At 42.1% G+C, this 19,439-nt stretch overlaps 1 protein-coding gene across 6 annotated transcripts in view; it reads right to left on the bottom strand.

Moving 5' to 3' along the window:
• LOC119894408 (A-kinase anchor protein 13-like) overlaps nucleotides 1-19,439 on the bottom strand; it is a 184,601-nt gene that overhangs the window by 111,598 nt on the left and 53,564 nt on the right. For all 6 annotated transcript variants that reach the window (XR_005442918.1, XM_038707143.1, XM_038707144.1 and 3 more), the window contains exons 8-11: nucleotides 17,739-17,964; nucleotides 16,328-17,108; nucleotides 12,647-15,805; nucleotides 3,509-3,585 (exon numbers count right to left, since the gene is read on the bottom strand). Coding sequence is in view for 5 of the 6 variants with exons in the window: in XM_038707143.1 (XP_038563071.1) it covers nucleotides 3,509-3,585; nucleotides 12,647-15,805; nucleotides 16,328-17,108; nucleotides 17,739-17,964 (4,243 nt within the window). In the remaining variant the exon portion in view is untranslated. The remainder of the gene's footprint in view (nucleotides 1-3,508; nucleotides 3,586-12,646; nucleotides 15,806-16,327; nucleotides 17,109-17,738; nucleotides 17,965-19,439) is intronic.

Consider the following 19,439-nt stretch of genomic DNA (forward strand, 5'->3'; position numbering starts at 1 on the left):
AGATTTGTGAAAAGGGACACCTTGTACGTTGGGGCCCAAACACTAATCAAATATAAATATTTGAAGTACTGACACATTATCTAAATAAATACTACAAATAAATGAAACACATGCAATCTACAGTACAATGAAGCACAAAGAGAAAGGTTGGCTGAGATATCAGTGAGACAATAAAACACACACTAGCTGACATGCAGTAAATATAATGACCAGCACACACGTTAACGACCATGTTTTTTCACATCTAGTTTTCATTATTTCGTTCGTCTTCGTTAATGATGCTAACTTTGATCTAGGGGAGGCTTTCATATGTAAATGGTAACTGCTCAGAAATGACACCTCCAGAAATCAGGTAACTAAACAGAATGAAGGAAAGGTCAAAAGTCATGTCACTGCTGTCATGGTAACGCAACGTTACACCGTGAGCCATGTAACTATCGGCTGTTTCATATTTTCTGTTTATTTAACGGCCACGTATGAGCAAGAAAACAGCTGAAACTAACAGTACAGATGATCTATGACTGCCTGTACAGCCTGGGGAGGTAATTGGGCGGTGGAAGGAACACTTTGAGGAACTCCTAAATCCGACTGACACGCCCTCTTTAGTAGAGGCAGAGCTCGAGGCTGATGGGGGATTCTTGTCAGTTTCCCTGGATGAAAGTCACTGAGGTAGTCAAACAACTCCACAGTGACAAAACCCCGGGGATGGATGAGATCTGCCAAGAAATGCTAAAAGCTTTGGGTGTGGAGGGGCTGTCTTGGATGACACGTCTCTTTAACATTGCGTGGAAGTTGGGTACAGTGCCCAAGGAGTGGCAGACTGGGGTGGTGGTTCCCCTGTTCAAAAAGGGGGACCAGAGAGTGTGTGCCAATTACAGGGGTATCACACTTCTCAGCCTCCCCGGTAAAGTCAACTCCAAGGTGCTGGAACGGAGGGTTCGGCCGATTGTCGAACCTCAGATCAAAGAGGAACAATGCGATTTTCGTCCCGGTCGTGGAACAACTGACCAGCTCTTTACTCTCACCTTACTCTCACTCTTACTGAGGATCCTGGAGTGGGCTTGGGAGTATGCCCATCCAGTCTACATATGCTTTGTATGTCGGGAGAAGGTGTATGACCGGGTCCCCTGGGAGATAGTGTGGGAGGTGCTGCGGGAGTATGGGGTGAGGGGGGCCCTTCACAGGGCTATCCAATCCCAGTACATCCAAAGCGAGAGCTGTGTCCGAGTACTCGGCAGTAAGTCGGACTCTTTCCAGGTGAGGGTTGAACTTCGCCAGGGCTGTGCTTTGTCACCTATCCTGTTTGTGATATTCATGGACAGGATATCAAGGCGTAGTCGTGGCGAGGAGGGGCTGCTCGTCACTGCTTTTCGCGGATGATGAGGTCCTGATGGCTTCATCGGTCCATGACCTTCAGCTCTCACTGGATCTGTTCGCAGCCGAGTGTGAAGCAGTTTGATGAGGATTAGCACCTCTAAATCTGTGGCCATGGTTCTCAGCAGGAAACCGGTGGAGTGCCAACTCCAGGTAGGGAATGAGTCCTTACCCCAAGTGAAGGAGTTCAAGTACCTCGGGGTCTTGTTCACAAGTGAGGGGAGACTGGAGCAGGAGATTGGCCAGAGAATTGGAGCAGCGGGGGCGGTATTGCACTCGCTTTACCGCACCGTTGTGGCGAAAAGAGAGCTGAGCCGTAAGGAAAAGCTCTCGATCTACCGGTCGATTTTCGCTCCTACCCTCACCTATGGTCATGAAGCCTGGTCATGACCGAAAGAACGAGATTGCGGGTACAAGCGGCCGAAAAAAAGAATTCTAAAGTAGTGTATTGCGCACTTTTAATTTAAATGTACTGCTATATACACAAAAGTGCAATAACATGTGGTTTGCAAACAAATATAAAACCAAAGCTATTTGCCACTGCCAGGGCATTACCTTTTATAGCTTGTTAAAACAAGTTACCATCAGAGTCCAGAGCCTCAATCATAACATCATAACAGGCACCTTCTGAGCAACAGGTTAACATATCTGAATGTATTTTCTTTGTTTTTTTTTTCTGAACAGGTATCAGCAGAAAAAAATTTCTTTTATCAGGGAGCAGCATGAACAGTCTATGTTTAAGTGTCCCTGTTAGAGTGAGGTGAAGTGGTCGAGAACAAGGTGTAGCAACAAGCGGGCGCATTCCCGTGAAACTGTCGCAGTTGTGCTCGCCGCACGCACATGGCCGCCCAGTGCCGAAGTTGAATTGTCTTGAACTTTTTGTATGCGCAGCACAAATCATTGGAAGAGAGACTAATCCTTGCTGTTTGTGAGGTTCCAGAATCTATTACTGTTTACTAAATGATTATCAACAGGAGGGAATTCGCATGGCAGAGCATCTCTGCAAAACCAGATGAAGGCCTATCAGGTAAAGTTATGTAGCCTATAATCTTAAATTAAGCCATCGCTCATAATTTTTACTTAGTTTGGTTGCTAAGGTCTGTTGTGCAACGGCTGGATGCACTTAAGGGATTTCTTGAGTCAGCCCCTCTAGGATTTTGCGATCGCAACAACACAAATTCAACAAATCCCTGTGAATTCAGCGTGACTTGTAATTTTGATCAATCACTGCAACCTTTCCGGTAATTTGTCCTATTATTGCATTGTTTCCTCGCAAAACAATGTCATACGTCAGCTTGTCATTTCGTTGTTTACAAGGCGCTGCATACTCTTAACCTAAGGTTTTTTTTGCAACCGGCTCCAGCACTTTAAGAGCTGAGGACAGATGATTGTGTGGTTGACTAGCAACAACAACAAAAAACGCCTCACACTACTTTTTTGTTTAATTGTAGCCTTTAATTGAGACCTTGGGCTGGTCTCATCTGACATGGTTTAGTCAGGTCTGACCTAGCCTAACCTCAATAGGCTTGAAGAGCAGTGAGGATGTAAGTACAGATAGCTCATGATCACATCATCTGACAGAATAAGTGTAGAAGCAGAATCATTGGACCCGTGAGTTTGGAGTTCTGATCAATGGAAATGGACTCTTGTCTTGAGGCCGGTTACCAGTTTTCGCAGTTTGTATTTGCCTTGGTTTGTTTGCACTGCAGCCTGGTTTGTTACCTGCCTTGTGTGAATAATATTTTAATAGTGCCAAAAGCTTCCAAAAATCTATCATACCTATCACACTTGGCCACCTGCTTCACACAGCGATTGGTCAGGTGTTTGGAGGTGGTGCCACCGATATCTTATGTTATTCCAGACTGCGGTGAAAAAGTGTCAATAAATTTCTTTCTCAAAACATCAGATTGGTCAGATTAAAGGTGTTGTATAGACAAACCCACCTACTGTTAGGACAGAGAATACAGGTGTATCAGCTTTAGTGCAGCTCTGGATGGATCCAGCCTTTTCCCCTTGTGTTTCATACTGCACATGAATGTCTGCATTCTAAACACTTTTTTGTAGCTGTGTACCACCAGGAGAATTCTGTTTTCATTGTGTTCACTAAAATTCCATATACAGAGTAAACAGTCACCTGTAGAATGTGTGCACTGTCTGAGTCTGTCCAGGCCTGTTGACAGTCTTCTTTTGCTGCTGGGACCGTTTCTGCTTCTGTAGAGGACAGAGAACATTAGTCAGTCATTACAAGGCATCCTCAGGTTAGTGTTCAGTGTTAAATTTACAAAATGACAAGCATTTCTGAGTTCCTGTATTATTATATCAGACATTAGGAGACGAGAATACATCAAGGAACTGAACACGGGTCAAAGGGATGAAAAGTGAGTAAAGTACCAATAAAATACTTTTTTGTCTTCTTTGCTAGAAAGGCTACACATCTCGGCAAAGGAGAAGTGCTCACTGACACAGATTTTGACAGATTTGTGAACAATATTTGAGAGAAATAGGCCTTTTGTGTACATAGAGAAAGTCTTAGATCTTTGAGTTCAGCTCATGATGAATGGAGGCAAAAACAAAAGTGTTGGGTTTATAATTTTGTTCAGTGTATCTGTGAGATGTTAAAAGCTAATGGGACAATGCTGAATGGAATCAATAAAAAGTCTTTAAAAAATGTACAGGTGAAGTTGAAACATGATTTCTGGGCTACGACTAATACAGGTATATCTAATCTCATCAAATAGTACATCCCAACACAAAATAACAATATGTGGAGCTAATTAGCAGAATTTCAGGAGCGGGACCACACATCAACAACGTCATCGCCAGCATTTCCATAAATACGCACACATCCCAGCTCCTCTTCTTCACTCTTGCATTCTGCACCCGAACTGAGACCAAGCAACAGCTTGTTGAGCCCGCTACGCTAACGCTGTTATCCCATACCATGAATCATCACAAGCTACTCCACCCATCCACTTACATCTTCGAGAAGTATCAGTATATCTCCATCAAACGATGAATTATTCGGACAAACTCACAACAATCATTTTCAATGTCCACGTCAGCCCTTTTTACACAATCGTAAAGCTGGCCAGGAAGTGGGTGAGTCCAGCCTTAACTCCATCTCTTCCATGGTACGCTACATCTCAACAATCGGGAACATTTCACCCGAGAATCCTCCGCCTCACAAGAACAGCTGATCAGAGCGTTACCCCGCACCAGCGAGGCCCTGCATCAAACAGTCTTCATAAACAATTTCGAAACAGACTATAGCCACTCTTTAGAAACTCTTAAAGATGAAAGAATCCTGTTTACAGAACAGACAATCCAGCAAACTATCATGCAGCAAGCTATCATGTCAGCATGGCATGTCCACAGTTCCATCAACACCAGCTCCCTTCCGGGTGACGCATCAGCGCCACTGTTAAAGGGACAGTTTAGATATTTCCTCCAGCTCAAGACAGTAAACTTCCGGACCTCCACCTCGCATCAGTGTTTACAGCAACAGCACCAGCAGCTTACATTATACAGAACAAACTACATTAAATCATCAACATACATGCCATTCAGCTCCAGCAGATAGGCCTACATCAGCCAGCCTTAGCAGGGGAACCTGGCACCGGGATGCCAGCACCCCAGCAATCTCATTCCTTTCGTGCTATCGTCCAGCCCTCAGTCGTTTCATGCTAATGTCCGGCTCCGACATACTGTTTATTTATAGCAGTAACTCGTAATACAGAGTAGAAAATTATCTGTATTAGAAACAAGGGCAAAGAATAAATTATTTTTATTTAAGAAAAATTCCACAATTAGCGCAACTGGATTAAAACTTTAGGAGGCCTATATCATGTTTGTGCACTTCTGGATTGTATGTTTTGCATCTGCATTTCCTCAGAGAAACCAAACCCGTGTTCTTGGCCCACCACCTGAGTCTCCACCTGGACTGCATGTATGATAACATACAGAGACACAGAAATGCAGTCCCCACCTTCCTAGGACCCTGAAGGATGTTGCCCTTGGAAGGAGCCCTACTACCACTTCAAGGGGTAACCACACCACGCAGACCCCACGCAGACCTCCAGGACCTCCTAGACCTTCAAGACCATTCAGACCTCCACCATGCATCTATCCCCGGTTGTAAGAGTCCAAATCCACCGCGTCACCAACGTCACAACCCAAAGCCCACTTCACAGCCAACACAACACTGGCCTCTGATACCCAGCCAGAGTGCCCCCCGGTCTGGAGGTCCTATACCCCCCCCATCCCAACGGCAGAACCAAGACTACAGGAGCAGCAGCCTATTGGACTAAACTATGCTGTAGCGGTGAGAAGGGCCACAGCCCCGCCCCCCTCTGGTGAACTTGTCACGCCCAGCTCCTGCAGTTAGGTTATGTGTTCAGTTTGTCTGTTACCACTTCCTGTTGTACTTCAGTGAGTCATCTTGTGTCTCGTTTCAGGTCTTCGTCTGCCTTCCCTCCTGTGTGATTACCAGTCAGCACCCTAATTTGCTCCACCTGTGTAGCCTTTGTCTTTTGTGAACCACCTTGAGTCGTGCCCTGTAAGTCCATTACCCCAGTGTGAGCCTTGATAGATATAGCTACATGGTGGAAGAGCAGAGACCTCTTAGAGACATCACAATAAGTAATAGTTTAGCATGTTGTATATCATTTTAAATGAATAGTAATACAAGGACAATTCTTAACAGTATCTCACACATGATACACTCTAAAATGTCACTCAAAGTTTAATATTTTATTCATTTATTTACAACACTCTTCCTCTTTTTACACTTTTTTCTTTTCATTTGTTACTATTATTATTTTTTAATATCTAGTTTATTATTATTACCTTTATAATTTATTTTTTTAAGATGTTTGTCTAATTTTTGAACGGATTACACTTGGAGATGAAATCGTTTACAATAACATGTTGGAAGGTCTGAGATCATCAGCTTTTGCTTTAAAGAGCAGAAATTCAGATTTTAATAGAGAGTAAAAGACTCTGACATCATAGTTTTACAGGAGACATGGTGCAGAGAAGATGTTTCCACTGGTCGTCTACGGCTACACTGAGATTATTATACCATCAACAAAAAATCCCACAATAACCCAAGGCAGAGATTCAGGAGGCCTGATTATATGGTGTAAGTCAGAACTGAACCAGTCCATCACAGTTATTAAAAAAGAAGAAGCTTATATATGGTTGAAAATTAACAAACAGATGATTTGTGCTGAGCAACATGTCTACAAGTTAACCATTATAAAACCATGGGAAATGTATTAATCTGTGGGGAAAGAGCTGACACTATGAACACACAGGGAGACAAACACTTACCTGGAAACACCTGCTTCCCCCTCCCTGAATGTCCTGCTAGAAAGAGCTTTGACAAGCTTACTAATACAAGCGGTATGCAGCTTTTACAGCTCTGCCGTACGCTGGGTCTGTACAAAGTCAACGGCAGACTATGAGGGGACTCTCTGGGTCACTAAACTTAAAGCTCAGCTCTTGGCAGTAGTGGGGTAGATTATTTCATTACAGATCTAGATCCAATGTCTCTCAGAGCTTTCACAGTCAGTCCCTTCACATCCCTCTCAGACCACAGCAAAATCACTATCTATCTGAAAAGGGCTCAGTCTAAGTCTGGAGCACCTAGTGCCTGTGAACTGTTTAACAGCACATACTCATACAGATGGACCCCAGACAGCATGGGGGCATACCAAAAGGCACTGGAAAATCAAAACATACATGATTTAACTCATTTATTTCTAACTGGAACATTTCCCCAGAATAATTCTGGTGTAAATACTGCAGTGGACAAAATCAATTCAATATTTCATCATTTGGCTTTATTGTCTAATTTGAAAGCCTCCAAACCAAAATCTCAACAAATGAACAGTAACAAATGGTTTGACACTGAATGCAAAAACCCAAGGAAAACTTTAAGAAAATTATCAAATGAAAAGCATAGGGACCCAGATAACCACAACATACGCTGTCAATATGAGGCCACTCTGAAACAATACAAGTACACCCTAAAAACTAAGAAAGAACAACACAGCAAGAAGCAGATCTGTGAAATTGAGGAATCCCTAGAGTCCAACCAATTTCTGGGAGAAATGGAACGACCTAAACAAAACCCAGCAGGGTGAATTGGCGATCCAAGATGGAAATATTTGGATTAATCACTTTAGTGAATTATACATTTATATTACAAAAAATGATGATCAGTACAAGATATTCACAAAATGGAAAACTCTGGAGGCGGTGATAAAAAAACACTAAAACCCTCTAGATTACCCTGTAACAGAACAAGAATTAACAGAAGTCATCCAGTCCCTGAAAGGAAAAAAGGCTTGTGGTACTGATGGAATCCACAAATTATCAAATATTCATACCATAAAATCAGTTTGGCTATACTAAAACTATTCAATACTATTCTAGCAACTTTTCCAGACATCTGGAACAAAGGTTTAATAACCCCAATTCATAAATGGGGAGATAAATATGATCCAAATAACTACAGAGGAATATGTGTATCCAGTAACCTGGGAAAAATATTCTGCAACATCATTAATAAACGACTTGTCAACTTTGTTGATAAACACAATATTCTGCATAAATGCCAAATTGTTTTTTTGCCAAATTGCCGCACAACAGACCATATATTTACCCTCCAGACTCTAATTGATCAAGAATTAAACATTATGCCTGTTTTGTTGTTCCAAAAAGCCTTTGACTCCATCTGGCACGAGGGCCTTTTCTATAGGCTACTTGAAAGTGGCATTGGAGGAAAAACCTATGATTTGATTAAGAACATGTATACAAAAAGTGAATGTGCCATAAAGATTGGAAACAAACAAACAGCGTTCTTCTCCCAGGGCTGGGGAGTGATGCAGGGATGCAATCTCAGTCCAATTCTATCAATGAATTAGAGAACCAACTAGAGAGTTCCACAGCACCTGGCCTCCTCCTGAACGATCAGAGGTCTGCTGTATGCAGATGACTTAGTGTTGCTCTCACCTACTAAAGAAGGTTTGCAGCAGACCACTAAATTACAACACACAAAAAACTACACTTACCTTGGCCTCAACATTACATACACAGGGAACTTCAACATGGCTGTGAAAGATCTGAGGGACAAAGCAAGGAGAGCTTTCTATGCAATAAAAAGAAACATTAAAATCTATACTATACTATATCTATATTCCAATTGAAATCTGGCTGAAAATTTCAATTTTTTTTTGCCTGTTAATATACACTCACATATATACGGTTATTTATTAATTTTATTTAAATCTTTTAATATATTATAATAATACACGTTACTGTGTCATTTACTTCGTTTATTTTAATTTTTAAATATTTATTTATTTTTACACACACACACACACACACACACACACACTGTTTATTTATTTTAATTGAATATATTATTTTAATTTTCTAACACACACACACACACTTATTGTTTTACTTTTACCTTTTTACCTTTATTTATTTTTGCGGAATTTTTATATTTTATATATATTTATTATTATTATTATTTTATTTTGTATTAACAAACACACAAACACAACTTTTGCTGTTTTATTTTCCTCATCTAATGAAATGTATGAAATTAATTATGTACTTTATATATAGCTTTGGCAATATTGTTGCTATACATTCATGCCAATAAAGCTAATTTGAATTTGACTGGATTTATGTTTATCATCACAAAGTTCTGGTGGCTCTGAGTAACTAGAGATACTTCCACCTGAATCAAGTTCTTTATTTTCCAGATTATTCCCATACAAGCGCATCTTCTGCTTTCCTATGGCATGAGTACTTAGGCTATAATAAAACACAGAATCAACTCTGGAAAGGTAGCCTCATATGACGATATGAGGTGACATAAGGGCAGCCCTGCTAGTAGTTTATATTATTTGCCTTAGGCTGGCCTTTTATTGTGGCCAGCCTAAGGCACACCTGTCAAAAACCCATGCTGTCTGATCAGCATTTTCAGAGTTTAGATACTATATTTGTCTTTGCCACGTTTAGTCAAGGTCTTAGAACTGAGAGCGAAGCAAGGAGGATCTTGTTAGTGATGACTTTTCTCTTCTCATGGTGAGTCAGTTGGATCACCTGAGTTAGTAATGTTTCCAGTTAAAATAATTAGGGGGTGAAATGGAAAGCTTCATCTTGACCCAGCTGTCCAGCCTGGGAAACATTATATACCTACAAAGCTGCCACTCTTACTGGCTGTTTTACTTATTTTACGGTAACTCTAACCTGTTTTTGGTCAGACTTTTGGCCTCTACTCAGCTATTCATTTGGAGAGAAAAGCTTTTCATCTCCATAACTTCTCTCCATTTCTTTGGTCTATGATGTAATGCTGGCCGTGAGCATCTCTTCTGCCCTGATAATGTACAAACTGAAGTTTAATCCTTTAATGTCAGAGCGTAGAGACAGGATCTCTAATTCTTTCTCTCTACACTCTAAACCAATTTATTTGAGGTCAAACATGACAGGTGTGCACATCTGAAGTTAATCTATAAACTCTCATGTTTTCAACTCAGTTAAATAGCTGAGATTCCCTAGTAGTCATTTCAGAACTGAAGAAGTCTCTTAGATGAGGGACGAAATGTCTTCTAGTATCTTCCAAGTATCTACCAAGTCCAGTTGCCCTTGATTTGAACCTTTGTAGGATAATTATGACCTGGATGACCGAGAACCTTCACAGATATCTCATGTTTACAGTTTGGGTGGATGAGACCAAAAATAAAATCAAAATTGTTAAATGTGAAGTTATTCTTTAAGTCTAGTGAAATGATGCCCCCAAATGCCCTGCATTGGTGTTCAACTTGCATAGCATCATTTCCTATTCTGAGTGCGAGCTGAGCTCTGAAGTCTGCCTGTGGGAGGGATGGGATAGCAAGCTGCGGAACTTGTGCCCCAATAAAGCTGACAAATGTTATAATTACCATCATTACTTGCCATTAACACACTGAGTCATCGCTGTTACAGGATGTTGATGTGGCTCTGCATGACTGTCCTGCAATTAATGACATACAGCAGCTGAAACAAAGTGCCCTTCACTTGCTTTGACTTTTTAGTTCTATGTTCACACACTCTACAGTATGCCCGAGTACAAAGACACACACAGACTGCACACACTCATCCATAACAGAACATTTATACACAGCACAACCATTTCTCAGCCCACCTCTAGTTTCACTGTCTACTGTTAAGTCTTGATCAAATCATCAGGTTGCCAGGATACCGTGCCCCATACAAACAGTGGAGCCAGATTAACAACTGTCGCACAAACACACACACACAAATACACACACACACACAGTCCCTGCCCTGTTACTGACATGATTCTGTGGTATCTCTTGGCTTCCAGGTCAGTAAATGTCCCAGAGCCCTGATACAAGTACAATCCCCCTGCATGGACTAGCCTAATGTATGCCACCATGAAATAGCAATTCATTATTAGGAGGAGAGACCAGAGACTGTCATGACCACCACTCCAGGTCTAGACACCAACAGCCAGGTACTCATCATACTCATCAAGGCTGCTCTCCCACCCACTCAAGACCCTCACCAATATGCATGCAGATCCAACAGGTCAACGGACGATGCTATTTCAATGCACTGCTCACCTGGAACAGCAAGCAACATATGCATGACTGCTGTCTGTGGATTACAGCTCCGCCTTTAGACGTAGGCCTCCAGCATAACACTACTCCATTCTGTCACTCAGCACAGGAGCTCCACAGGGCTGTTTTGAGCCCTTTCCTCTACTCTCTGTACACATATGGCTGCATAGTAGCCCACAATATCAACGCCATTATCAAATCTGCAGATGACACGACAGTGGTGGGGCTGATCACTGATGGAGACGAGTCTGCCAACAGGAAGGAAGTACAGAGACTGACAGATGGGTGCATAGAAAATAACTTGGCACATCACACCAAAACACATCATTGATTTCAGTAAGAAACTGGTTGACAACTGTGCATAAACAGTGCCAGAGTGGAGAGAGTATCCAGCTTTAGATTCCTGGGTACCCACATCTCAAAGCTCTTTCTCATTCTTAACACGGACCACAAGGCTGATGAACAGTTCTTAGCCAAAAGCCATTACCATGCTGAACTCTGCACTGACATCACACCTTATAGACACAACTGTGCAATTTCATATTACCACTATCTACTTATTATTTTAACCTGTGCAATACCACCATGCATGTGTTGACAAATGTGTATGTGTGAGTTGCATATGTGTAAATGTTAGGTGTGTGGGTTTTTTATGTATATATCTGAGCACCGTTTCAGGTAGTGCACCTGAATTTCTTTGAATGTATTATGCAATGACAATAAAGGAATTTCAGTTTCAAATGATTTCTATAGCAAAGCTGTGGTTTCTAAAATGATAACTTACATCATAATGTCTAAACAAGCTGTGGTGATAGTCAATGACTACTGCTGGCTAATGTCGTCAGCTGTAGCCTGTAAATGTTAATTCTGTCAGTTGGAGGAAATACACAATAAAACTCCTAGCTGTTGTCTGGTTGCTGCAATGTTTGTGTGTGTGTGTGTGTGTGTGAGAGAGATTCCTGCAAAGTAAGATGGTTTAAATTTTTGAAAAGAGAGACTGGACTATGTCTATTTGTTGATCATAAATAGCAAGTGTGTTAAAAGACTTTCTCTAGATAAACAATGTAGCTGATCACATCATGTAATTTTCAGACAAATAGTTAGCAGCTAATTCGGTGGCTGTTGAGTTGAATGACAAAGATCATGAACTGCAGCTAAACCATCATGCTTGAAAGCTAAACTGTCAAGCAAGTCTTAATAATGTTTTCAGCTCATCACCTTAAAGGTTTTGAATCTAAAGCTCAGAGATTGAGGGCTGTGTAGTAGCTCTTCCTGTCTGAGAAGCTAATGTTAACGTTAGCTTAAGCAGCTAAAGTGCAGATGTGACCGACCTGTTATTATTACCAGAAGTGGACAATTATGCAGCTTTTATCAATATATATATATATAAAATCAGTTTAAATAATGGCAAATAATTACATTTGTTAGAAGATTTTGCTATATATTCACCCCAAATTGTTCAGCTCAAGTAATTAATTAGTTTAAGTGGTTAATGTGCAAGAGAAAGATGGATAGAGAATAGGACAGTTATGAAAACAGGCCAGGAAATAAAAGCACTGTGGCGACAGACAGAAAGACATACTGTATATGGTAGAGCACTTACGGATATAAAAATATAAAAAGTTCATTACCTGTCTGGGATGTTCCCTCCACTGTGACCATCGCTTTCTGTACTTCCTTTTCACTTTTCATCTTATTAATATCTCTCTCCGTCCTTCCATCCACTGTATCCACAGAGTCTTTATCCAGCCCTTCAAACACAACATCCTCATTATCCATAGCGACAGACTCCTGACATTTGCCACTGCCAGTATCAAAAGGGATGGCAGGGACAGGCTTAATTTCCGCTAATGACCAGGATGACTGGTATTCGCCTGTATCCACATTCACAGCCGGTTCCTCCAGGGGAGCCGAGTCACAGGGGGTAACAGGAAGTGAACCACAAGAAAGTGGCAAAGTGGGAATCTCCCCTTCACATGGTGATGTAATTTGACCATCCAGCTGGTGAACGCTGTCATGCTCATGCACCTGCATTCCTTCCTCTCCTTTAGCATCTCTATCATGTTTTGTACTGTGTGGACAATGTGAATCTAAGTGCTGTCTATCGCTCTCATTCTGACAGACTGATCTTGGGGGGTCTCTACGTTCTCCCAGTCTGGGATTCTCGTCAGAATCAGGACAGAATGTGTCAGAAGCCTCGGGAAGTTGTCCTGTGTCTATAATGGGACAGGGAACTTGGATTTCTTCTTGCAGCTGGATTTCTGTCTGCATGTGACCTTGGCCATCTACCTCAGCTGTAATCATTTTATTTACTTCGGGGAAAGGTTTCATATTAACTTGCAGTAGGCTGTCTTCTTCTTTAGGTAGTGAATATGTGAAGAGTTTGCTTTGAATATCCTCTTTGCAGAGTTGTGGTAAACTAGGAGTGTGTGCTGACAGGTCAAGGTTAGCCTGCTGGTTGCTACTTAGAGGTGCTGCTAGTAGCTTTTCTGTCTCAGTGTTACACTGTGACACTACAGAATCAGACTGCTTCAATATTTCAACGTTAACCTGTTCTTTAGATGTGAACTGATCAGTAGGTTCAATATGTGACCATTCTCTATGTTGGCTTTCGGTGTCAGTTGGAGTCATTGCTAACAGTTGACAGTTCTCTTTGTCTTTGTTTATCAGCTGTGCACACAGTTGTGTGGCTTGAGCAGTGTTAAGTAAATCGTCTGCCAGCTGGTGTGATGTATCTATTGGTTCATTGGTGTCTTGTGCTAATGGTGGATTATTTGCTGGTTCTTTGCTAGCAGACTCTTGCCTCCTTAACTGATTGTCTGCTAACTGTTGGCTCAATTCTATGCTAACTATGGCTGATGCCATTGCTACAGTAACAATTGCTACCGCTGTGGCAACTAGATCTTCATTGTAGTTCTGCTCTTTTTCTCTCTGTAAGGAATGACAGTCCTCATCCTCCACCTTTTCCCCTCTGTCTATGGAAGTTAACTCCTTGCCATGTACCGCCCCACTGTCATTTCTGTCTTCACTCCTCCTCTCCCAATGTCTTTCTACACTGACTTCCTCTTCACCCACCCACAGCTCATTTCTCTTTTGCTCCTGATCTTTCAGCATCTCAGAGGCCAAACAATGCTCTAAATATTCCCTAGGAGTTGTCTCGGCCCTTCCTTCCTGTATTTCAAGTGGTGAAACATCCGCTGTACCTTCAATAGGCAGATCCCCAGCTTCCATAAATCTTACGGGTCTACCAATGGGATCCACAGGTTGTACTGGTTTCTTCGAGTCCAAAGGTTGAACATGTTGTGTATTATGTTCAGGCAGTACCCCAAGAAATGGCTCTTCTGCGAATTCTGTAGGATCTGAATGTTTTACAGGAAGTTCCTCTGGAGAGTTAGATTCCAGAAAACCTGTCCGGTCCACGGATGCTGCAGCTTTACCAGCAACTGGCAAATCCTCATTTTCTGACAATGCCTTTGACTCCGCATTATCCGCTGTTTGTTGGCCTGGACTGGTAAGCCCCTTTAATTCCAGCTCTGTAGGGTCAAGCACGTCCTTTCCTATTGGTTGAACGGTTGCAGTTTCCTCTACCTTTGCCTTTATGATGTCCACTTCACTAAGTTCTGAAGCAGTGACAGTAGAATGGAGGTAAAAGTCATCAGGTTCATGAAACGTCCTGGTCTCGTCCTCTGATAATTTCTTTGTTTTAAATATCTGTGAAGCTGTACCTTCAGTCAGATCTGTCAGACTGAACTCTGAAGTCGTGTAACAAGGATCAGAGTTTGTAATGTCACAGTCAGATCCATGAGCTTCCCTGGTCTGGCCCTCTGTCTGGCTGGGTAGATGCATGGCGTCCTTGTCAGCTTCTACTCTCCAGCTTGGCTCAGAACCACAGGGAAACTGGACGTCTGCCCTTCCTGTTTTATCCTTGGCTTCTGGCTTTGACGGAATGTCCAGGTTTGTCACTTGTTCCCTCTGTGTCTGTACGTCTATCTGACTCTGAGACTCTATACTGGAGCTGGAGCTAAGTTTGGCCTCTGGGTCTCCTCTCTTCCCTTTCTTCTTCTTCCTCTTTTTTCTGCTCTTTGTTCCTTTCTCTTCGCTTCCTTTCTTCTCTTCTCCTCCCTCTTCGATGTCTGCTGTTTCAGAACTCTTTCTGCTGTAAGTGGTCTCTCTGTTACCAACCTCCTCTCTGTCTCCTTCCACTCCTCCCTCCTTCTGATCCAGCCCTACTTCCTCCCCTTGCTGTGATCCATGTACTTCCCGTTTTTGTGCACTCGGCCCATGTGACAGTGCTGGCTGTGGTCCAGCAACAAGAGGCTGACTAAGAGCTGCAGACAGTTGATGAGAACTAAGACCCTGTTCTAACAGCTGTGGAGAACTAAGACCAGAAGCGTGGAGTGAGCTCAAATCACATTCTTTCTGCTCTCTCAGTCCCTGCTCCAGCTGTTCATGTTTTCTCTGATCCACTGTGTCACTGTCATACCAAACTGACTGGGAGTTCACATCCTTTCTGTTCCAGTCTTCATGGACACCCTGCTCTAGGTTTTCACCTTCATACCAGACTGTTTTTGCTCCCGTTTGTGGTTCATGTGGGGTTGATCCCATTCTGCCTCCAATCCAGCCTCCATCCCTCCATAGTCCTCTACGGGGATTTCTTTCCATGTCTGGGGACTTGTGGCTGATCCTCCTGCCAGACTGAGGACTCTTGTTCATTGTGTCAGGTTGGCTTGGCTCCTCTGGGTCTGACTGGCTTTCCTGGGGATCCTGGGATTGTTCCTGACCCATGGTTACTGAAAAGAGACATTATAAGATTAAGGACTGCATAACAAGCTGGTTTTCTTATTTAAAGGATAACTCTCTAGTGATTTTTCACTGAAGATAAAAACTTTGGAAGATGACACAATAAAATAGCATTTCTGAGTAACTGCAGATTTTAGTGTTAAAGCATGTTAAAACAGAGACTTAAGCAAAAGAAATAGCCTCTGCTGAGCTTGCGACTTGCGAGTCTTGTGTGCAAGCCTTTTGTTTCCCCTTGGGTAGAATAGTTAATCAACAGTGACACAACCAAAAAGCACTAACTCAGTATGACTCTGTCTTCCTGTACTTTGTTTTTTCTCTGTCCAGTGACTCTCTTCCCCAAATCACAAGCTGAGTTGTATGATTTAGGTAAAAGAGCCTCCAATCATATTCAACAGTAGCTTCGTGTGGTAGAATCTCTGGTCTGCCATTTCAAATGAGCAAAAGTAATTCTAATCATTTGCACTGCGTAAATGTAACACTGCCCCACACTCTGAGGACTGTGATAAACGTACCTTTCTTTTCGGCAGCTGATCCCAAGTTAAATTTAGCTGCTTTTGCCGGGTCTCCCTGTTCCGTCTCTGTCTCTACAACTCGCTCACATATCAGCAGGTCAACTTCCCACTTCTCTCCTTCCTGTTTTTCTATGATGGTTGTGGTAGGCAAGGCAACTGTCTTCCTGCCAGCACACTTCCTATCACCACCTGGTGCAGTCACTGGCTTTATGGGTAACGGAGTCTCTTCTGTTCCGGGACTACACTGAGTTTTTGTGGCTTCTCTGTCACCAATCACAGAAGCCCCCGCTGGTTGTCTGACTGAAATAGTTTCATGTATCTCTGTTCTACTTCTTGGTGTCTTTGTGGGCCTCCGTGCAATCCCCCTTCCGCCCTCTTGGGTGCATCTTTTATTTTCTAGAGATTCTGTTGCATTTCTTGTGGTTCTCTTTTTGTTTTTCCTGTTACGACGAGCAGGAGAGTTGGCAGCTGGTGCACCCTTCTGTTCCCCCCCAGCTTCCTGGCTCTGACAAAGACTTCCACTGGCACAGGATGTTTGAGTGACGACAGTAGAGTCAGCCCCTCGTGTTTTGTCCTCCAATAATGGAGGACCTCTGTGATCCTTTGTTGTTGTGATACAGTTCTCTATGGTTACCACAGCCAGGCCTACATCCTGCTTGCTCTCTTGTTGGCCGTTAGAGCAGGGCTGCAGCCCACAGGCAGGGCTGGCTTGCTCATGATCGATGGAGGAGGATGTGGAGGTATGTGGAGGTGTGATGTTACCAGCAAGATCAGATTTTCTCTGCAAGAAAGAAGACAAACCCAGAGGAAGTGTTGACGGAAAAACATAACTGCAGTTTAAAAAATACATGTTGGTTTGTTCTGCTGGGAAAGCTGTCAGTCAAACTCTGGTGCAGCCTAAGCAACCATACTGAGACTATGAACTGAAAAGCTAAACTATGGGAACTGTCAACTGCAAGATAATTTTTTAGCTATGGTAATACATTTCACACATCTTCCTTCCAAATGAACACACCTTTTTTTTTTTTTACCAAAGTACACGTACTGTATAATATTGGTTGTACTGTGTAATATTGGTTGTCGGACTGTTATATTGTGTATGTTAAATTATTTATATAGACTTAATTTGGGAGGAAAAATTCCCAGACAGATGCTGGTGAGTTAATTGTTTTAACTGATTGACTGACTGAAATGAAGCAATCAAAAACTTCTGTAGAAAGGAGAATGTGTAATGTGTATGTGAAAAGGTAACAGCTGTCTTTAGAACGAGCGTGGAACAGGAGCAGCAGGTCGGTGGCCTCAGACACTCACTGTAAGCGCTCTGAAGAGACTTGATGAGGGTTCTTAACACAAAGTACAGGGTTTATTGCTCTCAGCTAAACAAAACCACATTCAGTCACTGTCAGCTCACCTTTCTGTCTCTATGAAGATGAATAAGTCTCCTCAGCTCCTTCACCTCCTCCTGTAAGCAGAAATCTTCCCCGCTTTTTGTCTCTGCTCCCCCCTCCCTCTGATGAAGGTCAGGGAATGTTAGGGTGTAGGTACCAAGTTTTGCATGGTGCTGAAACACTCGGCCTTCTGTATAAAAGTGTGGCTGCTCTTTTGTTTCCACTTGGACATCTGAGGACGTCTCATACCTGCAAAATGACACAAAATAATACATCTACAGTGCCAAGAAGTAGTGAAGCCTTTGGATTTCCCTGCTTTGTCCCTGACACTTGCTGCTACCCCCCGTGTTCCTGCTCAACACCCTTTGCTTTTTTAATTGTTATTACTAGTCCTATTGTTAATACAGTATTATTATCACTAACATTACTGTAATTCATTTTCAGTCTGTACCATTACTACCTTTATGGTCTATATTTCTGTGTGGATATTGTGTTGGCTGTTCTCTTGGGGCAGCAGAAAAGGACTGCGCCACTGACCAACAGAACCTGGGCTAAAGTCAGTGGCGCAGTATTTCACTCTCTTTTAATGGTGCATTATTCAGACAGCAAGATGATGGGATGGTGGGATCTAGCGATTCACAAATTGCAGTCATTTCTACTGTTCCTAAAAATGAACATTCTAATTAAGAGCAGGTGGGTGAAATAGGTTGAAGCCGCTGAAGCGTCTCCCCATTAACATGCTGTGGGCATTTGCACACGAGGCACTGCAGCGTACTCCATCAGCATCACTGATTATTAAAATCTCCCGACACACCGACAGGATCGGTCAGGATCTGAAGTTAAATGATTTTCTGTGTTCTTCTCCACATCCAAAAGGCCTCACACAGTCCAGGTTAATCCAGTCAAACTGTCTGGAGTAAAACAGCCATCCTCCTGATCAGTCCTGAGCTCCATCAGAGTGTCTAAATTCTTTCAGAAGCTAAAAGTTGAATTCTGTTTCCTCTGGAAAGTTTCCTCTGTCCTCTGTCATAAATACAGTTTTTTGGTTTTGCCCACAATATTTGCTGTGACTTTATTGTGCACATAACTAAATCATTAATCATGAATGTCTCGGGTTACATCTCCAAACTTCTATTAGGCATAAGTTCCAGAGTAGCTGACTGACAGCTGCCCTGGAACTTTGTTTTCTCAGTGAGTAGCAGTTGTTCAGGCTCGAGCGCATCATCAAGATCCCTACTCCAGGCTTCAGTTTAAGGATGAAGTTATGGTAGGCTGTTAGTTTTGCTTTATTCCTGCACACAAATTGTTTCTGAAACAAAATATAGTCTCCTGTAATTCACATAACATTGGTCATTTCTATAGGGGTTCACAAACTATTTCCTATTTGGATTGTTAATACTGAGATTTGTTAATAAATATGTCACTTCAGAAAAGAAATCATTAACAATGTACACAACAATAGAGTGTTACTAGTTTACATACAGTGTATTTGTCTATTGTAGTGACTATCAGACCATATTTTATGGATGAATTATGTATAAATGTAAATCTTTTTCTTGGCACTGTATCTGAGAAACAATTGAAAACATACAAAACAAACTCCACACACAAAAATGTCCATATAATTTACAATAATTGTAATAAAAAAATACAAAATGAAACAACAAATCCTGACAAACACATAACACCTAGCCCGTGCTGTAGATGACACATCACATCACTCA

This window comes from Micropterus salmoides, unplaced genomic scaffold, assembly GCF_014851395.1.
Source record: "Micropterus salmoides isolate LMB-PRFRI ecotype aquatic unplaced genomic scaffold, ASM1485139v1 Ms_hic_scaffold_8, whole genome shotgun sequence".
Lineage (NCBI taxonomy): Eukaryota > Metazoa > Chordata > Actinopteri > Centrarchiformes > Centrarchidae > Micropterus > Micropterus salmoides.